Source organism: Oncorhynchus nerka, linkage group LG21 (genome assembly GCF_034236695.1).
Source record: "Oncorhynchus nerka isolate Pitt River linkage group LG21, Oner_Uvic_2.0, whole genome shotgun sequence".
Taxonomy (NCBI): domain Eukaryota; kingdom Metazoa; phylum Chordata; class Actinopteri; order Salmoniformes; family Salmonidae; genus Oncorhynchus; species Oncorhynchus nerka.
In genome coordinates, this window is record NC_088416.1 from 34,289,126 (window position 1) to 34,313,810 (window position 24,685).

The following is a 24,685-nucleotide window of genomic DNA, read 5'->3' on the forward strand; positions in this document are numbered from 1 at the left end:
AGGCATGTGGGACTAAGAGAGCATGAGACTCATGAAGCCAACCTAATCACTTCCTTTAGCCTGCTTCTTTAATAGACAGGCTGAATAAGGATTATAATCTATTCATATTGTGCATTTGACTGTTCCAGATTCCTACAGCACAGAGCAGAGACTGCTCAGAGACATGCTCATCAGGAGAGAGAAGGAAAACACAGCTTGTGCCAATGTGGCTCTTGCTGAGAACAGAAAGGAACGAGGTCAGTGAGAGCAGTGTCACTCGATAGCCTTTATGGGTTTGTGAACTATTCACAAGCATCTTTTATACATCTGAATTCATCTATGATTTACTTTCACCATGCTGAATTGATTGACTGATTGATTTTGGATTACGATCGAAAATAATGTCAAGATTATCTAAACTACCAGTTGCAAACAATTTGTTCACATTTCCATATCTAACGCAACATTTGGCATGCTATGACACAAACTGTTATGTCACAACAGACATGACCTTAACAAGAAGCACTTTAGATGTCTTGCAAGAGCCCCAACTCTGAATAGTGCCCTGGTTCTTAAAATAAAAATGGATTGCGCCTCTTTCCAAAGACAGGCAACAAAGAGAATATTCTCCCATCAACTATATCACCATGAATAAATCCTTTAGAATTTCTTCCTGTATTTTTTTAGACAGAAAACTCACAATAGTGGGGAGAGAGTCGTATGTGTGTGAAGGTAGAGAGTTCTGTGCCTCCGTCACAATGGCCCACTATTATTGGATTCCAGTCCGTCTTGGTGCTCAGGCCTGTCCATTAGGATCTAGCTGGCAGGGCCATGTGTGGCATGCCTCTCCTCCTCCCCTGGCTGTCACACAGCCGAAGACACAGTGAAGTGGTCACAGTAGACTGGTCAGGAGGGGCGATGGACGGCTGGGGGGCTCACGCTACTGGGAGGTTACTCAGGGGTCAAGCTTTTAACACCCTCCCAGTCTGGAGTGAACAGTAGAGGTCACAGCTAAGACACTCTGCCCAGCCATTTCCTTTTCCACTTGTCTTACTCCTCTGCACTGGGTCTTTGACTGTCCCTCTTAGTGATATAGTGGGGCAGCAGGTAGCCTAGCGGTTAGAGAGTTGGGCCAGTAACCGAAAGGTTGCTAGATCGAATCCCTGAGCTGCCAAGGTAAAAAACATGTTGTTCTGCCCCTGAACAAGGCAGTTAACCCACTGTTCCCAGGCCGTCTTTGTAAATAAGAATTTGTTCATAAATGACTTTTCTAGTTAAATAAAAATATACTGTATACAGTCTCCTCTTCAGTACCCCTCCTTTCTGGGATATCACTTAGCTGAAATGTCTGCCTTTAGACCTGAGACTTGGAGAGATCCCCATAATGGAGGTTGTCATGCAGGTGACACCTGCTTGGTGTACTTGACCTCTCCTACCAATGTGGAGCCTCAGGGATTAGAGAAAAAGGGAGTGGGAGGGCTGCAGCACTGTGTGTCCCTATGAGACAAGGTCACCTTAAATGGATTGGGATGAGAAGAAACCAATTCCCCCTGGGACAAAATCAGGGAGCAACTTGTGAAAAAATAATGAAGCAGGATGCACATCAGTGGATGTCACAGCCAGAGGGGTGAGGGTGAAGGGGGGGACATAAACAATCCTTAAGACAAGGGTAATGTTTGTTCACTTGATATCTGAAATTGGCACGATGGACAAAGGATAATTTTTTTGACCTCAAAAACAGTTAGGTTTTGTGAAAGGAGGTACTTCTGAAGGAAAAAGGCCTGGGGTTCAGAATGACGAAATTACATTTGAAACAATATTATGAAATAGTCGACCCACATTAGTCTACGCCCACTGGCAATGACCTCACATTATTGTCTTAAGTCAGTTACGACAAACAGATTAGCATTTATTACATTCGTAACACAACTTAGCTTTGGCAAGATTTGTATTTTCACAACCAATTACTCATTTGCAAGGTTAATGTCTCATTTGAGGACAAATAATTTCTAACTCTGATTTATGGCTGTTCCACTCCAACATACCTCTAATCTGTCAAACATCTTGGATAGTTTTATTGTAACAATAAGATTCTCTCTCTCAAATTCTCCAACAACCTCGCAATGACCTCCAAACAATGCAGGAAGAACCTCACCCCTCAAACTCCTCCAAATGGAGATTCTTATATCAGCTGGCAGAGATATCTTCACCAGCTTCAAAAACACATTTGATCAATTCAATGTTTGTCATTTAGATGAATGAAGTGGAATCTCCTGAAGCATTTCCTGTTTGGCAGCGGCTTGGCCTTTAGCTGTGTCTAATACATCTGTTGTGGTCCACAGTGGCTTAAGGGACACGTCTGCCTGGCCAATCCATCATGGAAGAGTGGAGATGGATAGACATTGCCAATTCAAACCACTCACTGATATAATTTATAAATCACACTCACTGCACAAGCCTTTCAACAGACACTTCACTAGCCAGCCACATAAACGATCTACCGTGAGCTATATGAGCTTGCTACTGAACGTTAGCCTGCAGTCCTATAGTGTCTGTATGAGTAGAGTGTACGCCCCCACAGAGAACTAAAGGATTTTGCTCAATACAATTTGAGGTCATTCCTATTGTGCTAAGCAGTTGTTTTTCTTGGAACTATCTTGATTGTAGACTCCGTTATATCTCCCTATTAGCATATGGATATTCATTAATACATATTTACAGTTCCACGTGAATGCATGGGGAAAAGATCCAGAATATCATAACACACACTTGAAAGGAATTTAGGGACTGAAGAGAGATGCTAGAGATACAGTATGGTGTATTGTAGCAGGGTTACAGTATGGTGTATTATAGCAGGGTTACAGTATGGTGTATTGTAGCAGGGTTACAGTATGGTGTATTGTAGCAGGGTTACAGTATGGTGTATTGTAGCAGGGTTACAGTATGGTGTATTGTAGCAGGGTTACAGTATGGTGTATTGTATCAGGGTTACAGTATGGTGTATTGTAGCAGGGTTACAGTATGGTGTATTATAGCAGGGTTACAGTATGGTGTATTGTAGCAGGGTTACAGTATGGTGTATTGTAGCAGGATTACAGTATGCTGTATTGTAGCAGGGTTACAGTATGGTGTATTGTATCAGGGTTACAGTATGGTGTATTGTAGCAGGATTACAGTATGATGTATTGTAGCAAGGTAACAGTATGATGTATTGTAACATGGTAACAGTATGATGTATTGTAACATGGTAACAGTATGATGTATTGTAGCAGGATTACAGTATGGTGTATTGTAGCAGGGTTACAGTATGATGTATTGTAGCAGGGTTACAGTATGGTGTATTGTAGCAGGATTACAGTATGGTGTATTGTAGCAGGGTTACAGTATGATGTATTGTAGCAGGGTTACAGTATGGTGTATTGTAGCAGGGTTACAGTATGGTGTATTGTAGCAGGGTTACAGTATGATGTATTGTAACAGGGTTACAGTATGGTGTATTGTAGCAGGGTTACAGTATGATGTATTGTAACAGGGTTACAGTATGGTGTATTGTAGCAGGGTTACAGTATGGTGTATTGTAGCAGGGTTACAGTATGATGTATTGTAACAGGGTTACAGTATGGTGTATTGTAGCAGGGTTACAGTATGATGTATTGTAACAGGGTTACAGTATGGTGTATTGTAGCAGGGTTACAGTATGGTGTATTGTAGCAGGGTTACAGTATGGTGTATTGTAGCAGGGTTACAGTATGATGTATTGTAACATGGTTACAGTATGATGTATTGTATCAGGGTTACAGTATGATGTATTGTAACAGGGTTACAGTATGGTGTATTGTAGCAGGGTTACAGTATGGTGTATTGTAGCAGGGTTACAGTATGGTGTATTGTAGCAGGGTTACAGTATGATGTATTGTAGCAGGATTACAGTATGGTGTATTGTAGCAGGACTACAGTATGATGTATTGTAGCAGGGTTACAGTATGGTGTATTGTAACAGGGTTACAGTATGGTGTATTGTAGCAGGGTTACAGTATGGTGTATTGTAGCAGGGTTACAGTATGGTGTATTGTAGCAGGGTTACAGTATGGTGTATTGTAGCAGGGTTACAGTATAGTGTATTGTAGCAGGGTTACAGTATAGTGTATTGTAGCAGGGTTACAGTATGGTGTATTGTAGCAGGGTTACAGTATAGTGTATTGTAGCAGGGTTACAGTATGGTGTATTGTAGCAGGGTTACAGTATAGTGTATTGTAGCAGGATTACAGTATGGTGTATTGTAGCAGGGTTACAGTATGGTGTATTGTAGCAGGATTACAGTATGGTGTATTGTATCAGGGTTACAGTATGGTGTATTGTAGCAGGGTTACAGTATGATGTATTGTAGCAGGATTACAGTATGATGTATTGTAACAGGGTTACAGTATGGTGTATTGTAGCAGGGTTACAGTATGGTGTATTGTAGCAGGATTACAGTATGGTGTATTGTATCAGGGTTACAGTATGGTGTATTGTATCAGGGTTACAGTATGGTGTATTGTATCAGGGTTACAGTATGGTGTATTGTAACAGGGTTACAGTATGGTGTATTGTAGCAGGGTTACAGTATGGTGTATTGTAGCAGGGTTACAGTATGATGTATTGTAGCAGGGTTACAGTATGGTGTATTGTATCAGGGTTACAGTATGGTGTATTGTAACAGGGTTACAGTATGGTGTATTGTAGCAGGGTTACAGTATGGTGTATTATAGCAGGGTTACAGTATGGTGTATTGTAGCAGGGTTACAGTATGGTGTATTGTAACAGGGTTACAGTATGGTGTATTGTAGCAGGGTTACAGTATGGTGTATTGTAGCAGGGTTACAGTATGGTGTATTGTAGCAGGGTTACAGTATGGTGTATTGTAACAGGGTTACAGTATGGTGTATTGTAGCAGGGTTACAGTATGGTGTATTGTAACAGGGTTACAGTATGGTGTATTGTAGCAGGGTTACAGTATGGTGTATTGTAGCAGGGTTACAGTATGGTGTATTGTAGCAGGGTTACAGTATGGTGTATTGTAACAGGGTTACAGTATGGTGTATTGTAACAGGGTTACAGTATGGTGTATTGTAGCAGGATTACAGTATGGTGTATTGTATCAGGGTTACAGTATGATGTATTGTATCAGGGTTACAGTATGATGTATTGTATCAGGGTTACAGTATGATGTATTGTAGCAGGGTTACAGTATGGTGTATTGTATCAGGGTTACAGTATGATGTATTATAGCAGGGTTACAGTATGGTGTATTGTAACAGGGTTACAGTATGATGTATTGTAACAGGGTTACAGTATGGTGTATTGTATCAGGGTTACAGTATGGTGTATTGTAGCAGTGTTACAGTATGGTGTATTGTAGCAGGGTTACAGTATGATGTATTGTAGCAGCGTTACAGTATGGTGTATTGTATCAGGGTTACAGTATGGTGTATTGTAGCAGGGTTACAGTATGGTGTATTGTAGCAGGGTTACAGTATGGTGTATTGTAGCAGGGTTACAGTATGATGTATTGTAGCAGGGTTACAGTATGATGTATTGTATCAGGGTTACAGTATGATGTATTGTATCAGGGTTACAGTATGATGTATTGTATCAGGGTTACAGTATGGTGTATTGTAGGTGTATTGTAGTATGGTGTATTGTAGCAGGGTTACAGTATGGTGTATTGTAGCAGGGTTACAGTATGGTGTATTGTAGCAGGGTTACAGTATGGTGTATTGTAACAGGGTTACAGTATGGTGTATTGTAGCAGGGTTACAGTATGTTGTATTGTAGCAGGGTTACAGTATGTTGTATTGTAGCAGGGTTACAGTATGTTGTATTGTAGCAGGGTTACAGTATGTTGTATTGTAGCAGGGTTACAGTATGTTGTATTGTAACAGGGTTACAGTATGGTGTATTGTAGCAGGGTTACAGTATGATGTATTGTATCAGGGTTACAGTATGATGTATTGTAGCAGGGTTACAGTATGGTGTATTGTAGCAGGATTACAGTATGGTGTATTGTAGCAGGATTACAGTATGGTGTATTGTAGCAGGATTACAGTATGTTGTATTGTAGCAGGGTTACAGTATGGTGTATTGTAGCAGGGTTATAATGATGTGGTGGAGACACGTAACATGTATGTCAAGTTCAAATGTATGTTTTATTGTCACATGCACAAGTACAGTGAATTGCTTAATTTGCCATCTCTACCCAACAGTGCAGCAATCAATATCAAAATAGTATAACTAATTTAAAAAGTGAATATATACAGTGGCTTGCGAAAGTATTCACCCCCCTTTGCATTTTTCCAATATGGATTTTTTTTGGGGGTGCTGTATCATTTGATTTACACAACATGCCTACCACTTTGAAGATGCAAAATAAGTTTTATTGTGAAACAAACAAGAAATAAGACAAAAAGCTGAAAACTTGAGTATGCATAATTATTCACCCCCCCCCCCCCAAAGTCAATACTTTGTAGAGCCACCTTTTGCAGCAATTACAGCTGCAAGTCTCTTGGGGTATGTCTTTATAAGCTTGGCACATCTAGCCATGGGATTTTTGCCCATTCTTCAAGGCAAAACTGCTCCAGCTCCTTGAAGTTGGATCGGTTCCACTTGTGTACAGCAATCTTTAATTAAGTCATACCACAGATTCACAATTGGATTGAGGTCTGGATTGAGGTCTGGGCTTTGACTAGGCCATTCCAAGACATTACATGTTTCCCCTTAAGTGTTGCTTTAGGGTCATTGTCCTGCTGGAAGGTGAATCTGTGTCCCAGTCTCAAATCTCTGGAAGACTGAAACAGGTTTCCCTCAATAATTTCCCTGTATTTAGCGCCATCCATCATTCCTTAAATTCTGACCAGTTTCCCAGTCCCTGCGAATGAAAAACATCCCCACGGTATGATGCTGCCACCACCATGCTTCACTGTGGGGATGGTGTTCTCGGGGGGATGAGAGGTGTTGGGTTTGCACCAGACATAGAGTTTGTCTTGATGGCCAAAAAGTTCAATTTTAGTCTCATCTGACCAGAGTACCTTCTTCCATATGTTTGGGGAGTCTCCCACATGCCTTTTGGCGAACACCAAATGTTTAAAAAAAAAATAATAATAAAAGTAATGGCTTTTTTCTGGCCACTCTTCCGTAAAGCCCAGCTCTGTGCAGTGTACGGCTTAAAGTGGTCCTATGGACAGATACTCCAATCTCCGCTGTGGAGCTTTGCAGCTTCTTCAGGGTTATCTTTGGTCTCTTTGTTGTCTCTGATTAATGCCCTCCTTGCCAGTTCCGTGAGTTTTGGTGCGCGGCCCTCTCTTGGCAGGTTTGTTGTGGCGTCATGTTCTTTCAATTTTTGTTATAATGGATTTAATGGTGCTCCGTGGGATGTTCAAAGTTTCTGATATTTTTTCTGACCCAACCCTGATCTGTACTTCTCCACAACTTTGTCCCTGACCTGTTTGGAGAGCTACTTGGTCTTCATGGTGCCTCTTGCTTGGTGATGCCCATTGCTTAGTGGTATTGCAGACTCTGGGGCCTTTCAGAACAGGTGTATATATACTGAGATCATGTGACAAATCATGTGACACATAGATTGCACACAGGTGGACTTTATTTAACAAATCATGTGACTTCTGAAGGTAATTGGTTGCACCAGATCTTATTTAGGGGCTTCATAGCATAGGGGTGAATACATATGCATGCACCACTTTTCCTTTTTTTAATTCTTTTTTTTCATGAAACAATTTTTTTTTTTTTTTTCACTTCACCAATTTGGACTTTTTTTTAATGTCCATTACATGAAATCCAAATAAAAATCAATTTAAATTGCAAGTTGTAATGCAACAAAATAGGACAAACGCCAAGAGGGGTGAATACTTTTGCAAGGCACTGTATAAATCGTAACGACCTGGCTAGATCATAAATGAACAATTGTCCAGACAGATAATTGAGTTTAAAAATTGCAAATTTAATAACCAAACTCAACACAGGCTACTGTTTGGCCATAGCCCAAGCCGAATAAGGATACCCGTATAAATCAACCGTGACTGTTTCTGGATAAGACCAGATGTAAGAGAGAGAACAATGGCTAAGCATGGTCTTAAACTGGTGATGCTCCACCCCCCAGCCAAACCCCCCCAAACCCGCCACCCGCCGCTCCACCAACCATCAGGATGCCGGGCACCAAAACATTCCAGGCATTCCCGTGGTTGGCAGATAGCAGTTTGACTGGCATGTCGGACCCCGTGAACACTGGGTACTGGTAAGTACAACACAACCAACGAACAGCATAACACATAACACACAGCTGTCTGTGCAGGTCACTACAAAATATATAAATATAATAAAGAAAACAGGAGAAATAAGAATAAAGAGTAAGCTATATACTGGGTCAGTGCCAATACTGTGACAGGAGGTACAGGGAGCAGACAGAGAGCCTGTTGACAGCCAGCTGTTTGAGGTGGAAAAGCCCTCGGCTTTGTAATGACAGTTACTGTAACACCAGGAAGCAGTGATGTGGCCTAACAGGAAGGCAGAGGATTGCTGTTCAAACCCCAATTAGCCTACCTAATTTTCACATACATTTGTTGTATAAAGACATGAACATATTGAACAACTATATAGATTTGCAAGGAAATATTTGAATTTGAATTAGAGGCAAATGTAAAACAGTATTTGTTTTTGTCACTTGGCAAAATACCACTTACCTTGCAGACACCTAAAATTTACAAGAAGTGGTTATAGAATTGCAAACACAATAACAGGATCAGAATGTGTCTCGTCACACACACACACACACACACACACACACACACACACACACACACACACACACACACACACACACACACACACACACACACACACACACACACACACACACACACACACACACACACACACACACACACACTGTTAATCATAACATAGCAACCATTTTAATGCTTGTCACCCACAGAACCCATGACTGCTTCATACTTTGGAGAACAGACCAGCACAGACATTCAAGCCTGTTTTCCACTCCTCCTTGTGGAGTTGTTTCTCTATGTTCAGCATTAGGTACACCAGACAGCCATGCTTTCTGAAAGCTGTACTGGGCTGGTTAATGATAGTGGCAGGGTGTCTGCTCTGATGCCCTGCATTATGAGGAGCTGGTGCGATTAGCCGCCAAACACACTCTATGGGCCCAGGGTCAAGGTGTGTGAAGTGTGTGAGAGTGGTCTTATCTGGCGGGAGCAGAAAGCAGGTGTGTGGCTGTTCTCCGGCAGGAAGCAGGGGTCTCCATAGTGAGAATATGTTACATACTGTAGGAGATATTAGGAACGTCCAGATCTCCCTGCCAGGACAGCTGCCCTAAATCGTCTACAGAGTGCTGCGCTGCAAAGACAGAGAACAGCCACTTGTTTACTACTTAGCTTTATGCACCAACTCTAGCTATTATCATCCTATACTTGAAGATTAAGAACATTTCGTTTTCCATGTTGCAATTCAGTCTATTTTTATTTCGACTGATAAATTCAATAGGTGTATATCATAATGTAGTTTTCTTGGCATTTGACAGGAAGTCACTTATGTACAACTATCATCAATGATTTTAAGCCTCCTTAGTGAGTGGAGACGAGACTCTGTCAGCTCAACTGACTGCATTGTTCTCGTACAGTAGACAGTTCTGTACACAGTGATCTGGCACGAAGAACAGTTGGAGGATGTGACAAGTACAGCATGCAGTGCTGATAATGCTGAGTGTTATTTTATCCACACATGGCCATTGTGTAAATGCCTTTATGAGTCAGTCAAGGGGAAAAACATAACAAAAAGGAGAGAGTACTTTTCACATCTGAACAAAGCAGGAACTCGTTGAGGCTTTTCTCTTTTCAATTAGCTTTGAGAAATGCCGTTTTTGTTCTGCCAAAAGCTTCAGTCCCATTTCCCAAGGTGACTGCCAGATGAGAAGTGAGCAAGTCAAATAATTGGGATGGGCTATTGCACTGTTTCCCCCTGATCTACTCAAACAGTGGTTCGAAAAACGGAGGAAGACATTTTGGACAAAGAGTGGAGGAAATGTGTGGAGGTGAGAGGCAAGGTCAAAATGTGAGTGAGATTTGTGTTAGAAGTTTGTACGTCAACGCTGTCTTTACTCTTGAAGAAATAGTAATTGTCATCAGACCAACAGACAATACCTTTTAGGTGCGGTCGTCCCAGTGTCACGAATCCAGAGGAGATGAAGTTATGATCAAGTTGGCCTTGGCGGAAGTTCTCTTTCCCATAGTGCCCTGTGAGAGAAATGCAGAGTTAAGATAGCATGAGATGACCAATACCATTTATCTGACCGAGACAATTCACTAAGCATATCTGTTGCTGATTTTCGTTCCAACCCTCACACACGAAATCACAAACAACTGTGTACACATATCAGAGTTTGGGAAACTCTTAATACCTCCAACCACCCTAGTTAATGAACGTATTATATGATGCATTAGCCTCATTCCTGAGTTAGCTGAATAGCTGTGTTCACGGCAGTTTGTCTTTTATGGAGTCTTAGTACTCTGACAGATAGTGAGGAGGCCTGTATTTCACTCCCTCTTTGGCTCAGACAACTGGAAAAGGAACAGGGGCACAGAGGGAAAGGAAGGTTTCACATTAACAATTTATGCTGTCTGATGTACCCTCAGGATCATCACCACCGCAAAAGGTCACACTCGTCAAAGCTGGGGGAGCTAGTGAAGACCTTCCCTTCTCATATCGCTCACAAATTAAACAAAGATGCCCATTCAGGGTCAAAAGCCCTGCCCTTTTGCCAAAGCAGGTAAAACATTCAAACTTTAATTGGATGGCAAAATGTCTTTCAGGCTTGGGCACGTGACCCTGAAGATCAGTGGAGAGATTCTAAAGAACCCTTCTAACCGAGACACTCTCCTGTGTTTTAAAACGGATTCATTCCATCCTCAACTTATACAGTACAACACTTTTACCCCACATAGACCTACACTATGGAGGGACCTTATATAATTGATTCATAAACTGTGTAATTGGATCTATCTTCATAATCATGACAGCTGCATTGCAGCATTACTGTATCTATGAAATGTCAGTTTATAAAAAATGTGTCTTGCAACAAAACATTTCATCCTGAATTTCCTTGGTCTTAAAGATCACTATGTAACATAATTTGTTCCAAGATGATATAGTGTGTCTGGCTGGAACAAGTCCTGTAATTGAGAGTGCAGAGATCCACAATGGACCGTCAATGTGCCGGCCAGCAGTCTGACAACCTCCATTTGTCCTGCCAATCGAACACCAAAATGTTGTGCACAAAAAGATGCAGGTAGGCTGAGAAAGTGAGTGTGTATCAGGCAGTGAAAGCTTAAACTGAAAATAGAGGAGAAACAACATGATGGTCTGTCTTAGAAAGGCCTATTGAGTTCCCCTCCCCTAGCTCTCTTCCTTCCTGTTAGTGCCAGTCTGCATTAGCTGGCAAATAGTTCAACAGCCTCATCTCAATGGAGCAACTTCAAAGTCAATAGTGTCACTCAGACCTTTGGGCCATAGAGGCAGAGATCGAACAGCATTTCAAATGATCATAATGAGAAGGAACACCTGGGACCATTAGCCCTGGTCTTCATTACACTGACGTTTGACACAGGCCCGAGCTCTCTAAAGCCTGTTTGGTTCTGTTTTCAAGCCCAATGGATACTGTAAACTGATTGCTGAAACATTTTATCCATCACTGTTACTTTGGGATTTTCATACTAAGAAACTAGTAAATACTTAATGACTCTCAGGATTTAAGAAGTTGACTGTGTCCAATTTATGCTGAATAGAAAGAGGCGTTTAAAAATCTGTTCAAAGTATGCCTTCATGAAGTGTTCTTGGCTTAGAATAATACCAAAGGGAAATCAACTACAACACATACAGTGCATTCGGAAAGTATTCAGACCTCTTCCCTTTTTCCACATTACAGCCTTATTCTAAAATGGATTAAATAATGTACACAGTCTACACAGAATACCCCATAAAAAAAACAGAAATACCTTATAAGTATTCAGACCCTTCTATTAGACTTCGACATTGAGCTCAGGTGCATCCTGTTTCCATTGATCATCCTTGAGTTGTTTCTACAACTTGATTGGAGTCCACCTGTGGTAAATTCAATTGATTGGCCATGACTTGGAAAGGCGTGGCACACCTGTCTGTATAAGGTCCCACAGTTGACAGTGCATGTCAGAGAAAAAGCCATGAGGTCGAATGAATTGTTCATAGAGCTGCAAGGTAGGATTGTGTCGAGGTACAGATCTGGGGAAGGGTACCAAAACATTTCTGCATCATTGAAGGTCCCCAAGAACATAGTGGCCTCCATCATTCTTAAATGGAAGAAGTTTGGAATCACCAAGACTCTTCCTAGAGCTGGCCTCCCAGCCAAACTGAGCAATCGGGGGAGAAGTGCCTTGGTCAGGGAGGTGACCAAGAAACTGATGGTCACTCTGAAAGCGCATAGAGTTCCTCTGTGGAGATGGGAGAACCATCCAGAAGGACATCCATCTCTGAAACCCTCCACCAATCAGGCCTTTATGGTAGAGTGGCCAGACGGAAGCCACTCCTCAGTAAAAGGCATGTGACAGCCCGCTTAGAGTTTGCCAAAAGGCACCTAAATGACTATCAGACCATGAGAACAAAGGTGGAACTCTTTGGCCTGAATGCCAAGTGTCACGTTTGGAGGGAACCTGGCACCATCCCTATGGTGAAGCATTGTGGTGGCAGCATTATGCAGTGGGGATGTTTTTCAGCGGCAGGGACTGGGAGACTCGTCAGGATTGAGGGGAAGATGAACAGAGCAATGTACAGAGAGATCCTTGATGAAAACTTGCTCCACAGTGCTCAGGACCTCAGACTGGTGCGAAGGTTCACCTTCCAACAGGACAATGACCCTAAGCACACAGCCAATACAATGCAGGATTGGCTTCAGAACAAGTCTCTGAATACCCTTTAGTGGCCCAGCCAGAGGCGGACGAATCAATTTTAGAATAAGGCTGTAACGTAACAAAATGTGGAAAAAGTGAAGGGGTCTGAATACTTTCCGAATGCACTGTATCCCTGCCAGTGTTTGACAAGCTGTGATGGGGATAATCAGCTTTCTAACCTTGGTCTACTCTAAGGACAGCGCCTAAGGGCTGAATTCAGGTTCTACTGTATGAGACGTTGACTATGTTCTTATGCTGAAATACACTGATACATTATCTTGAAAGGGTCATTTAACTGATTTTCCTTTAGCAGAAGACTTTAGGGTCCAAGCAGAGACCAACCAACATCAATGAGAAAATTATGTTAGAACATAATATATTTCCAAGTGTAAAAATAAAACAACATAGAATACAATCTGAATTATGAAAAACAGATATATTCATATGAGGATCTCATGTATTACTGCAGATTCCCAGGTATATCCACATATAATCTACATGAGCCACCAAAGACACCAACTAGCACTGTAATACAGTATGTAATGGATTACTGTATGTGTTGAGGCTAGTTCAGTCAAGGCCAGTTTAACCCAATATAGTACAGCTGATGCCAGACTTGGGGGAGACGCGTACAGTATTTCACAACAGAAAGATGAGTCGTGTCAGAAGGAGGCCACAAGGGATGAAGACCAATTGCAGGACTGACATGAACCCAAACAAAATAGTCAGCCTCTAGGGAAGTATGCAGCATAGTCCACAATCTCTTAATGTAAAACACTGGGGAAGTATGCAGCATAGTCCACAATCTCTTAATGTAAAACACTGGGGAAGTATGCAGCATAGTCCACAATCTCTTAATGTAAAACACTGGGGAAGTTAGCAGGATAGTCCACAATCTCTTAATGTAAAACACCAGGGAAGTATCCATCGTAGTCCACAATCTCTTAATGTTAAACACCAGGGAAGTATCCATCGTAGTCCACAATCTCTTAATGTTAAACACCAGGGAAGTATCCATCGTAGTCCACAATCTCTTAATGTAAAACACCAGGGAAGTATCCAGCATAGTCCACAATCTCTTAATGTTAAACACCAGGGAAGTATCCATCGTAGTCCACAATCTCTTAATGTTAAACACCAGGGAAGTATCCAGCATAGTCCACAATCTCTTAATGTTAAACACCAGGGAAGTATCCAGCATAGTCCACAATCTCTTAATGTTAAACACCAGGGAAGTATCCAGCATAGTCCACAATCTCTTAATGTTAAACACCAGGGAAGTATCCACCATAGTCCACAATCTCTTAATGTTAAACACCAGGGAAGTATCCACCATAGTCCACAATCTCTTAATGTTAAACACCAGGGAAATATCCAGCATTGTCCACAATATCTTAATGGTAAACACCGGGGTGTCATGGTAGTCTTGAGGTCACTTCAGGGTTAACATTATTGATTAATGAAGCACAGTGAAAGCTGTTAGAAGGGATGAAAGCCAATAAGGGGTTAGACAATCCTAGTTTTGGGCAACTGTATGGCAGTCAAAGTGGTTATTGATTCCAATTAAAATTATTGAAGTGTCAAGTGCTGGAATTCAGGCAAACATAACTGTAACTACCTCTGTTGGCTAGCCCTTACAGTAGTTTCATTTAATAAACTGCACATACCAGCAGCTGTGGCTTTTGTGGCTCGAGTCAAGTCTGAGAAAAGCGGCTCACATCCCATGGTGTAGTACGTAACAGTTCTCCTCTGACACAATCCCTGGATGAGGAGGAGTGTCTACTTTGACACGAGAGTGAAACATAACACTGAATCTGGGACACCATACTAGGGCACTTAGCAAGCAATCCCCGGAGCAGGGATCTGGAGACCGGATAAAAGAAGGAGGAACAGCGATGCAAGACAGATTTATCTCAGGACAAAAGCCATGTGTCTCCCGAAGAACATGTTAAGTTGCATCTCCATTTTGAGCCAATGCTGAGTAGGCTTATGGAACCCAGCATGAAAATAGACTCAGCCGAGGCCCTTTGTCTAAACTGCTATATCGTTTTCTGTCTTTAAAAAATATACTTAAGTAGCAGGGCCCCCATCATCAGTTTGGGGGAGTAGTGAAATACATGTGGTTTAACTAGCAATTTAAATACATTTTTGCAGCAGCTTCGTGGTAGTTGACCTAAATTCAAATCTTTGTAGTGTTGTCATGTAGTAGGCAATTTTGTAGGCAACTTTTTTGCCATGTAGTGGTGTAGCTTACTACTGGAACTACACACCACTTTTTTTTCCAAAAATAAAATATTGGTGAAGTAGGCAAGAATTGCCCTTATTTTTCAGTATCAAACCTGCCTAATTCTCACTTTAAACACTTTGTGTGCCTAATTCCAGATTCAGATTCAGGTATGATACATTTTCACTAAGTAGTTTGGTTGTAGTGAACTACTTTTTAAAAGTAACTTTAAGGTTAGCTTTAGTGTAGTTTAACTTACAATAGTGTGAAGTAACTGGTAGCTCGTTAATTATATTTTCAGAGTAGCTTCCCCAACACTGCCCATCATCTATTTCAGTGCGTGTGTCAAAGACCATTTTAACCATTAATTAAAGCAATAAGGTCCCACTGTATCATGCAAAGGTTGCATACCATAGAAATAACATTTTTGTACACATGTCAGCCAAGTATAATGACAGTAGTTATATATACTGTTACATAGAAGTGTGTACAATGGAGATTACTGTGTAGTCATAAAAAGCTATTGAAAGTCCATAATAGAATGTCTCCTTATTCAGTCATCCCTGCTTGTCTCGTTTCTATGGGATTTCTATAATCTTACCTCCACAATTCCTACCAATCACTACTGTCTATATGAAATTCAGACTGGATCTCCACCACGCAGAGAACGTAACTGAGGGCAAAGAATATGGCTTTAATAACACCTTCTCTATTATGTTCTCATGACATTTACATTGAACCTTGTTTCATTTGATCTAGCTATTTAACATAACCTCTGTTTCCATAGTAACTCTGTCATCTTGGGTATTGATTTTATTCAGAGAAAGGACTTTGATTCAACTCATAGTGCACCATGCAGCTTACTAGAGGTAAAGACCATTTCAGAACCTATGCTTAGGACAAATACAGTTTGAATCATTTTTGCAAGATATTCTTGGATATGTGAAGTAAAAACAGTGCAGGTACCCACCGTGGTTTGCTAGCATGGTGTGAACTGGGGTGTAATGGTTCTTGGACGTTCGGAGAGGTGTGTCCATGTCTTTGGGTGAACCCTCCAATGCTGCAATATTTTCATTCTCCTTATTTAGTCCTTGTTGCCTCAAAATGTCTGCAAGGGCTCTGCAAAAGAAATGTAAAAACACAGATGTAATTTTAGCGTTTTCAGACTATACAAACAGAACCAGAAATACTTTCCTGTTTTCAATGACCGACAACCATTATTCTCAACATCCCCAGAAGGTCTACTTCATTTATTTAGTTACATACAGCTCTAATTGTGTTGGTGGAGCTTCAGAACCAGGCACAGTGTGAAGTGTAATTACACCCAAGGTGGCCGATAGGCCAGGTTTCAATACTGAGCCACACTGAGTACAGATGGGCCTTTCCCTTCAGGCCAAGGGAAAACAGCTAAAGCCATTCATCAATGTTCCTTGAAGAATGTTCTGCTAGAGCTATACGCCCCCACTACTAAGGTTCAAATGGGAATCTAACTCCTACCAAGTTACCAATTTTCAAGGGCTCTACACAAAGCATCTTGCTATCACCATTTTCAACATTGGTCCCCATTGAAGTATAGTGATGAGGATGGTGGACATATTGGTTTCTTCAAAGAGCTGAAAGGGTAATGTAACTGTGTCAAAGTCGACCTGAGTCAACTTTTTTCCATAACTCTCTGTGACTTTGGGAGCTATGTATTAATAGCCTTTCCCTTCTAGGATGGGCACACTTTAACCATATCCTTTTCACAGACTGAGGCGACCTGGTTTTCATCGCCCCAGTTTGCGTCTTGTATGGCAGGAACACGTTCAACCAGTCCCACACAGTGGAGGAATAGAGGTGCTTTAAAAAAAATATTGTGTTTGAGCCCCCAAAGTCTAGATCTGTCACAGTTTCCTCCCCTACAAAATCTCTTCGGTAAATCATGTTTCAATAGCACCAGTACATTCCTATGTATGGGAAGGGGAAAAACATCTACAAGAAATGGGAACGTATAAAATAATCTTCAAACGATACACCCGTCATCCATCGAGGGAGCGAAGTAAATACTGTAAAAAAGAGAAGTGAAAATAAATTGTAATTCCCTTTACACTGCACTTGCAGTACATGACAGAGGATGTCGTTCAGTCTTGTTGGTTTTCAGAGGGACTTGCCTCCGCAGTGAAATTTGGTTTTTTTCTTCTCTTTTTTTTTCTATTTTAACACATTTCTACAATGTCAAAAGAGATAAGGAAGCCTAGAATGTGTTTACAGAAATGGCGACATGTTATTTCCGTCTGTTATTTCAGACTGAGACAGATATTGAATTATTATGAGCATGTGGCGTAGATGTTCAACAAGTCTATCATCTGCATTCTAAACGGATTAGTTTTAATTTATTAGGATCCCATTAGCTACTGCACATGCAGCAGCTACTCTTCCTGGGGTACACATACATGACGAAGTACAGAACCATTATAGACAAGAAAAACACAAGATATTACATTAAATCCAAATGAAAAATGCACATAAAAATAAGAGTTATATATTTGAATGGGACCAAGAGACAAGTGTATTTACACACTATTCATACAGTATATACATATTCATATTCTTATATACAAGGAATAGGAGAAATTATGTGATACAACATACATTTTTTGTCCGTTTTTTAAAGCTAAACTTACTTTTTGTCTGAGTAACCTCTTGTGGCAGAGCATTCCACAATGACATGGCTCTAAACATACAGTAACTGAGCGATGCATTAAATCTGTCTTTGGTTTGGGTACTGTGAAGAAACCCATAGTGGCGTATCTGGTGGAGTATGTACAGTATGTCTGTTTGAAGTGTATGCATATAGATTTATACAAGTGGTTAGGCATTTTGAACACACACACATTTCTTAAAAAGACTAGAAGAGAAGTAACACATTTCTCCTCAACCCTCAACCATGACAGACTCATGCATGCTGTTGATGTTAGTTCTGTGTGTACAGTCAAGGGCAAGGCGCGCTGTTTTGTTTTGAGCCAACTGCAGCTTTGCCAGGTCTTTGTTTGCTGCACCGGGCCATTTTCCAATTAAAATAGGTTCAAAAGCATTGGGGAGAAAAAAAATGGAAACCAAAGTGAATTTCTACTCCCCTTGGATCCTGAACTCCACAAAATGTTTGTCAAGCCATGATTCGTGGCTGAATGAATATGTTAGAAAAGAATTGCAGCATTGACCCTGCCTATCAGGTTGTCAGTAATGTCGGTTGACGCAGAAATAAAATCTTTTGTAATTTGGTCAGATGCTTGAGGACCAGTACCAGTACCAATTACGTTTACATAGTCTGTCCATGAGAGAATAGGTTGTCAGGAACACCAAAAAATGAATATTCCCAATGTGAGCAGAGAGAAGGATATCACTGACATGCCAACCACTAATGGAGTAGAAGCAGAAACTGGAGAAGAAATCAATCCATGTAGGTGTGCTTTACATGCTTTACATGCTTTACATGCTTTACAGTTATACAAGAGACATTGCAAAGTCATACTATCTCACCTACCCCTACCTTTCTCTGCCCAATATTATGGTACAATCACTCAAAAAAGACATATTCAATCTCACTGCATGCAGGTCAATTTAGAAATCCCTTTTGAATGTATTGGAACTGACTCTCACCGGCCTAACAAAACCTAATACGTACTCAATCTGAGAGTAGATACTTTTTTGCAACAGATCCATCTTAAATTGCATCCAGGTTTGCTTTCGAGAAAGTGATCAATATAGACCACTCAAATCCCTGGCTTTGGCTTTCACTCGACATTTATTGTGCCTCCGTGAAGGTCACAGAAGAAACAACAATGCCTTAGCATTCCCCTCACAATCCATCCCCAGTCACTGAGATAAAACTCTGAGTCACTTCACAGGGCTAAATACATTTAAACCATTGCCTAGTATATAGTTAATCCCATGTTCCAATACAGCTCTCGACAGGGTTATCAGCATGGATGTCTCAAGCCAGCCACAGAAGTCATTTTTTCAGAGATCATTATTACCAAATGTGCCAAATGATTGTTGGAAATAAATCATTAAAAAAAGCTATTGAATGTCCACTATGCAATGTCTCCTCGTTTAGTCATCCCTACTCTGGCTGCATTTACACAGGCAGCCCAATTCTGATTTCATTTGAAAATTGGTCTTTTGACCAGTCACATGAGATATTTTCACATTATATTTTCACATTATATATATATATATATATATATTATTTTTTAAATATAATTTTACCCCCCTTTCTCCCCAATTTTGTGGTATCCAATTGTTAGTAGTTACTATCTTGTCTCATCGCTACAACTCCCGTACGGGCTCGGGAGAGACGAAGGTCGAAAGCCATGCGTCCTCCGAAACACAACCCAACCAAGCTGCACTGCTTCTTAACACAGCGCGCATCCAACCCGGAAGCCAGCCGCACCAATGTGTCGGAGGAAACACTGTGCACCTGGCGACCTGGTTAGCGTGCACTGCGCCCGGCCCGCCACAGGAGTCGGCGGTGCGCAATGAGACAAGGATATCCCTACTGGCCAAACCCTCCATAACACGGACGACGATAGGCCAATTGTGCGTCGCCCCACTGACCTCCCAGTCGCGTCCGGCTGCGACAGAGCCTGGGCGCAGCTAGCACTGCAATGCAGTGCCTTAGACCACTGCACCACCCGGGAGGCCCTACATTATATATTTTTTGAGCTGATCTGATTGGTCAAAAGACAAATTAGTAAAGAAAAAAATCAGAATTGGACAGCATCTGTCTCATCTCTCTCACCAGCACTCATACTGATGTGGTGGTGGCAGTAAGCATCTCCATTTGAAAGTATGCCCCATGGCTAGGATAGGAGAGCATTAAGGGGCCAGAAATCCTCACAGTCTCCTCAGTTCTGAGTACTGAGATGGAGGTACTGCCACAGCCTCAGAAGTCTAATAGTCTTTAGTGGGATCAAAGTGAGTCGTTTGGTAGGTTGCATGAAATAGCTTTGACTAGAACTGTAGGAATACACTAGAGACAGACAGATATTGGTATCATATTTCTACTTGTACTGTCATCGTTGAAACTGTCAAGGTAATGGCTTGGCTTGCATTTAAGGATTGTATATTTGAATGTCACTCTACGAGCAGAAACATGTGTCTGAGAACATTATCTCTTAAACCAAAGACCTGTACTTGACACCATCTTTTGGTGTGACTATTAAATCAATAGCTATTGAGGTTGTAGACATGACCATGAATTTTCTAAAGAAAAATGAATGGGGGGCACTTATCCAAGCCTTGTTCTCGTATCTATATTTTGTCAACAGAACCGTCCACCTAAAAGATTTCTCTTCGGAACCAGATGTTTAATAAACTGAGGGGAACAAAATGGTTTCCTTTCTAATGCTTTGATATGCACTGTTCAGCTAGGAGTCAATGACATTTGACAGGCTGAAGTATGGACTTCTAACAACAGTGTGAGTGAGACTCATCTAACAGCAGAAGTATTAATGCAGAAAACAGGTGCTGAGGTTAACGGATGTTGTGGAAGAGAGACAGATCTATGGTTTTAGATCCCTGTCATGAGAAGATGACAGTGTCATCCTTGGAGCTTACCCCATACTGAACATCTGGCCACCGCTACAGTTCAAGCTGCATTTAACTCCAGACAAAGGTCTTCCAGTCTGCTAGACCAGCCACTATATCCATTAGGGTTGTGGTACAAATGATCTCTAGTGGAGAAACATACATTTTCTATCTAGGGTTGATGCCATGGGAGGGGCTTGCTTAAGAATGGGGACAAATTCATGCTGCATGGACTCTGAGAACAATCAATCTGAATTCCAATCACTACCTTGATTTTATGGAGCCAGCAGGTAACTAGGGTACAGAAGCCAGTCCTAGCAAGGCACAATTAGCATGGGTTTTAATCAAGATCTTAGCTTTGGCTGAACAGATAGATAACCCCCTCTGCTATGGGCACCATTAGACAACCACAATGATTGGCTAACCACATGTGGTTTCGCCACCCAAACCATCTCTTTGGGTACTGTCTTGTTATAGTTTTTATTGCAAGGCATAGGTATACTACTCACATATAACACCGTGAGTGAATGAGATAGCTGCTGGCTTAATCTGCTAAATTCATCATGGCGAGCACAAAATCCCTAACATACTCCTCCACTTCAGAAGGTTAACTGTCTTTCAATTCAGACTAAGGTACACTAGTTACTCTCCTAGCTCTAGGACGTGCTTAACAATATAGTCAAGGCTTCTAATGTGTCATGGAAAAAATCACCAGCTTCAATCATTTTGGAGGCAATACGCTATTTTCATCACCTATCCAAATACTTAGAAATGGTTGGACTTCAGAGTGCCTGATTATAAGGATTAGTGGAACAGTATGCATTCATTCCATTCATAGGGACATAATATAATGAATACATTGAGACATTGATTCCTCGGCAGTTAGATGTATTCCACCATAATGTGTTTATCTCATACTTTCCCAACAGCAGTCCATCCATGGGCCATTATCCCGTAAGATACAAAGCCAATCAAAAGAAGGGAGAGTGACATCTGTACAGTATGTCCTCTAGGTTGTTAGCAGTGAAGCAACCCAACCTTGTTCCTAGTCTGAATGTTATACTGTGACCATGAATGTGATGCCTTTTCTTTGACAGAGCCATTCAATTCCACACCTGCCTCATGGAGGTTTGTTTGTGCTGCTGATGAAAACGGAACAATACTTTAGTTGACAAGAGACATTTAATGTTCCAATGTATGGTGGTGGTTGTGGTAGTAGTAGTGGTGGTGGTGGTGGTGGTGGTGGTGAATCGGGTTGACTGTCACTTGGGGGTTGTGTATATCTGCATAAGAGAGGTACTTGAAAAGGAGTTGATTGTAATGATCAGTTGTCCTTTGCGTAATGGCTTGCAGGTGATGTAACACTATTTTCCAGAGAGGAATGAAACTGAGCATCATTGTTAATTATGGCTTCATCCTTATTCAAAGGTTGAGAATATATGTGGTCAGATTTCTATGCATCATTGTGATGAAGTGCTCATGATTTAGTCTATTCACAAATCTAATTTAGCTTTCTATACCCACTGTAGAAATGTTTTACTGTCATCAGCGGACTTTTCATGTCTGTGAAAGCTGAAGCTGGTGTTTCATAACAGTGATTGCACACACAATCATACCCCCCACACACACACAGAGGGAAAAAAAAGTGGCCCCCATAAGAAATTACTATTTCTTAACCTGAATGTCAGGGTGACTTACCTATGGACATTCATTTCCTGAGGGGGCTTGGTTGCTTTGTCGTAGGCAACTTTTGCAGAAACTCCGATGAGGATGATAAAAGCTATGACACCACAGGTGATGTATACCGTTGTGTTAGTCTGATCCAAGTCAGGGTCGTAAGTGTCACCTGTTGGTGCCGGGGAGGGAGGCTGCGTTTTGATCCAATCTGGGGTGTTATAATTTGTGCAAGTTTTCTGTTCTATGCGTTTCCCTTTTTCTGCACAGCAATAGCGCAGGAAACAACTTCCACAACAGTAGCGGTGCTCGGTGTTGTTGCACTCGAACACTTTATCGTACGCTCCGCTCACGTCATAGTAGCCCAGGCACGTGTCATGGGTAGCGATCGAAGGTGCCTGGACCTGAGTGTTTCGCCGCGGAACCGCAGTAGGCGCCTCCGTGCCGTTCACCTCCTTCATCTTCTGATTCCGCTTTGGAGCGTTTTTCTTCTTGTTGGCTGTAGCCGCGCACAGTACATTCAGCGGGTCCAAGTAAATCAAAAGAAGCAGAAGATGCTGTATCCCCATGATTTGAGGTTGTATGTCTTTGCTGATGCGATCGTTTGCCCCCCACTTTTTTAGTTGTATGCTTTCTCTCCTCACACGAAGACCTCTGCTTCTTTACCTAGCCGTGCTCCTGTCACTGACCCAGTCTTGCGGCTGTCCACAGGGGTTCATTTCCGAAGCCCTTTTCCAACTGTCCACTGCTGAGAGTGTCATGCTCTGGTTGAGGGAAGGACGCTTCTTGCACCAATCAATTGCGGTCGGATGACCGTGTCACACACTGTGCAGCATCCTCCGAATATAGGTGGAGTTCTGTGGTCATCGGGGGACTTTTGGGTGGAGGAAGTGTCATTTGGATTCAGCTTGAGAAATGGCCGGCTGTCTCCGACAATGCCATCTACCATAAGTATATCTTTATTAGCAAAGCTCTAAATCTTGCACAGTTGAACGCTGATTGTTTTCTGTAGAGAAAGCAGGAGAGAAAGACAGAGGATTCAGTCAATTCCTACTGTAAAAAAAAATACTTTGTTAAAAGAAAAAAAAGGAACAAACATTTTGCACAAGAAAAATAACATAACCATCTGCACCAAATTAAATCTAATTTTATGAATTGCGTATCAATGCCAACTAAACAGACGCATATGAACGCGCTAAAACAATTCTGCTCAGTCAAACAAACGTTCCCTCGCAGACGCGCGAACTGTTTCAGCACCATGGACAGCGCAACCCAGCGCGGACACTATGAGGATATATCCTTGAGTAGTTCTTGGTGCTATGCTTTCTATTTTTGAATGTCCACTTCAAAGTTATAACGCAGACAAATAAAACGTCTTAACTCATTTTACAGAGAAATAGCCTAACATATTCAATGCTGGTAGTTTCCCCCCCCTTTTCTTGTACGAAGTTTACTTTCCTCCAGCTCTATTCATGGAGAGAAGAAGGCGAATCTAACGAAACTTTTGCACAAACAAGACAACCAAAATCACACAGCAACGAAACAGATAAGCACTTACCCGTTGATGGTGTCCGGCAACTGGTTCTCTCGATTCTGCCACAGACTGAACCAAAGTACCTCAGCTCCGCGTGAGACCCCGCTCTGCTCCGACCCGACTCCATCCCTCACTCCCCCCTCCACACGAGCGCATCTACGTCACCAATACAGGTACCTCAGTTAATTAGAAATCGGCCCCTGACAGCAGTGTGCTCGGTCATGCCTACAGGCTGCACTCAGTAATCTGGATCATTCTAGAACTGAATTAGAGCTTTCTCTTTCAGAGTGCTACGTTGGTGGTGTAAATCTTCGCTCTACTGCACAATGCTGCGTTCACTCATACCATGTAAGAGCAGCATGTTGCAATTGTTGGTGCTTCTATATAGTTGGCTTTTATTATGCCCTATTATGCGAGAGATTGGGAATGATCTGCTTTAGGTAATACAATAACATGCCACAATATGCTGGTAATACACAGTTTAACATGCCATGATAGCAGAGTTTGTCTCCAGGCTATTGAAATGTTCCATTCTGGTGTTCAGAAAAGTGGCTATATTTCCTAAGACATTGATATCTAATCTGGAATGTGGCTGGCTGGAAAGAGAGACAGCATACATTACAACGGAAAGCAGTTGGTTAATATTCAGTGAAAAAGCTGCATTAAAGCTAACACACTTACTTATAGGAGGCTCCAGAAACCGCAGTAGCCTAATTTTCAATG

General features: G+C 41.6%; 1 protein-coding gene across 1 annotated transcript; it reads right to left on the reverse strand.

Moving 5' to 3' along the window:
* Nucleotides 1-8,104: 8,104 nt before the first annotated feature.
* On the reverse strand, nt 8,105-23,429 carry LOC115110916 (protein shisa-6-like). Its single transcript, XM_029636829.2, has 5 exons — nt 22,453-23,429; nt 16,157-16,305; nt 10,185-10,277; nt 8,712-8,722; nt 8,105-8,263 (listed from the first exon to the last, which is right to left on the reverse strand). The coding sequence occupies exons 1-5, from the start codon at nt 22,995-22,997 to the stop codon at nt 8,105-8,107; spliced, it is 957 nt and encodes a 318-aa protein (XP_029492689.2). The 5' UTR covers nt 22,998-23,429.
* Between the last annotated feature and the right edge of the window lie 1,256 nt (nt 23,430-24,685).

Excerpts from the sequence above, each read along its gene's own strand:
- LOC115110916 (XM_029636829.2), bottom strand. The coding sequence starts at position 22,997 with ATGGGGATACAGCATCTTCTGCTTCTTTTGATTTACTTGGACCCGCTG. Across the intron at positions 16,306-22,452 it reads CAGGAAATGAATGTCCATAG|AGCCCTTGCAGACATTTTGA; the intron begins GTAAGTCACCCT and ends TTTCTTTTGCAG. Across the intron at positions 10,278-16,156 it reads CACCATGCTAGCAAACCACG|GGCACTATGGGAAAGAGAAC; the intron begins GTGGGTACCTGC and ends TTTCTCTCACAG.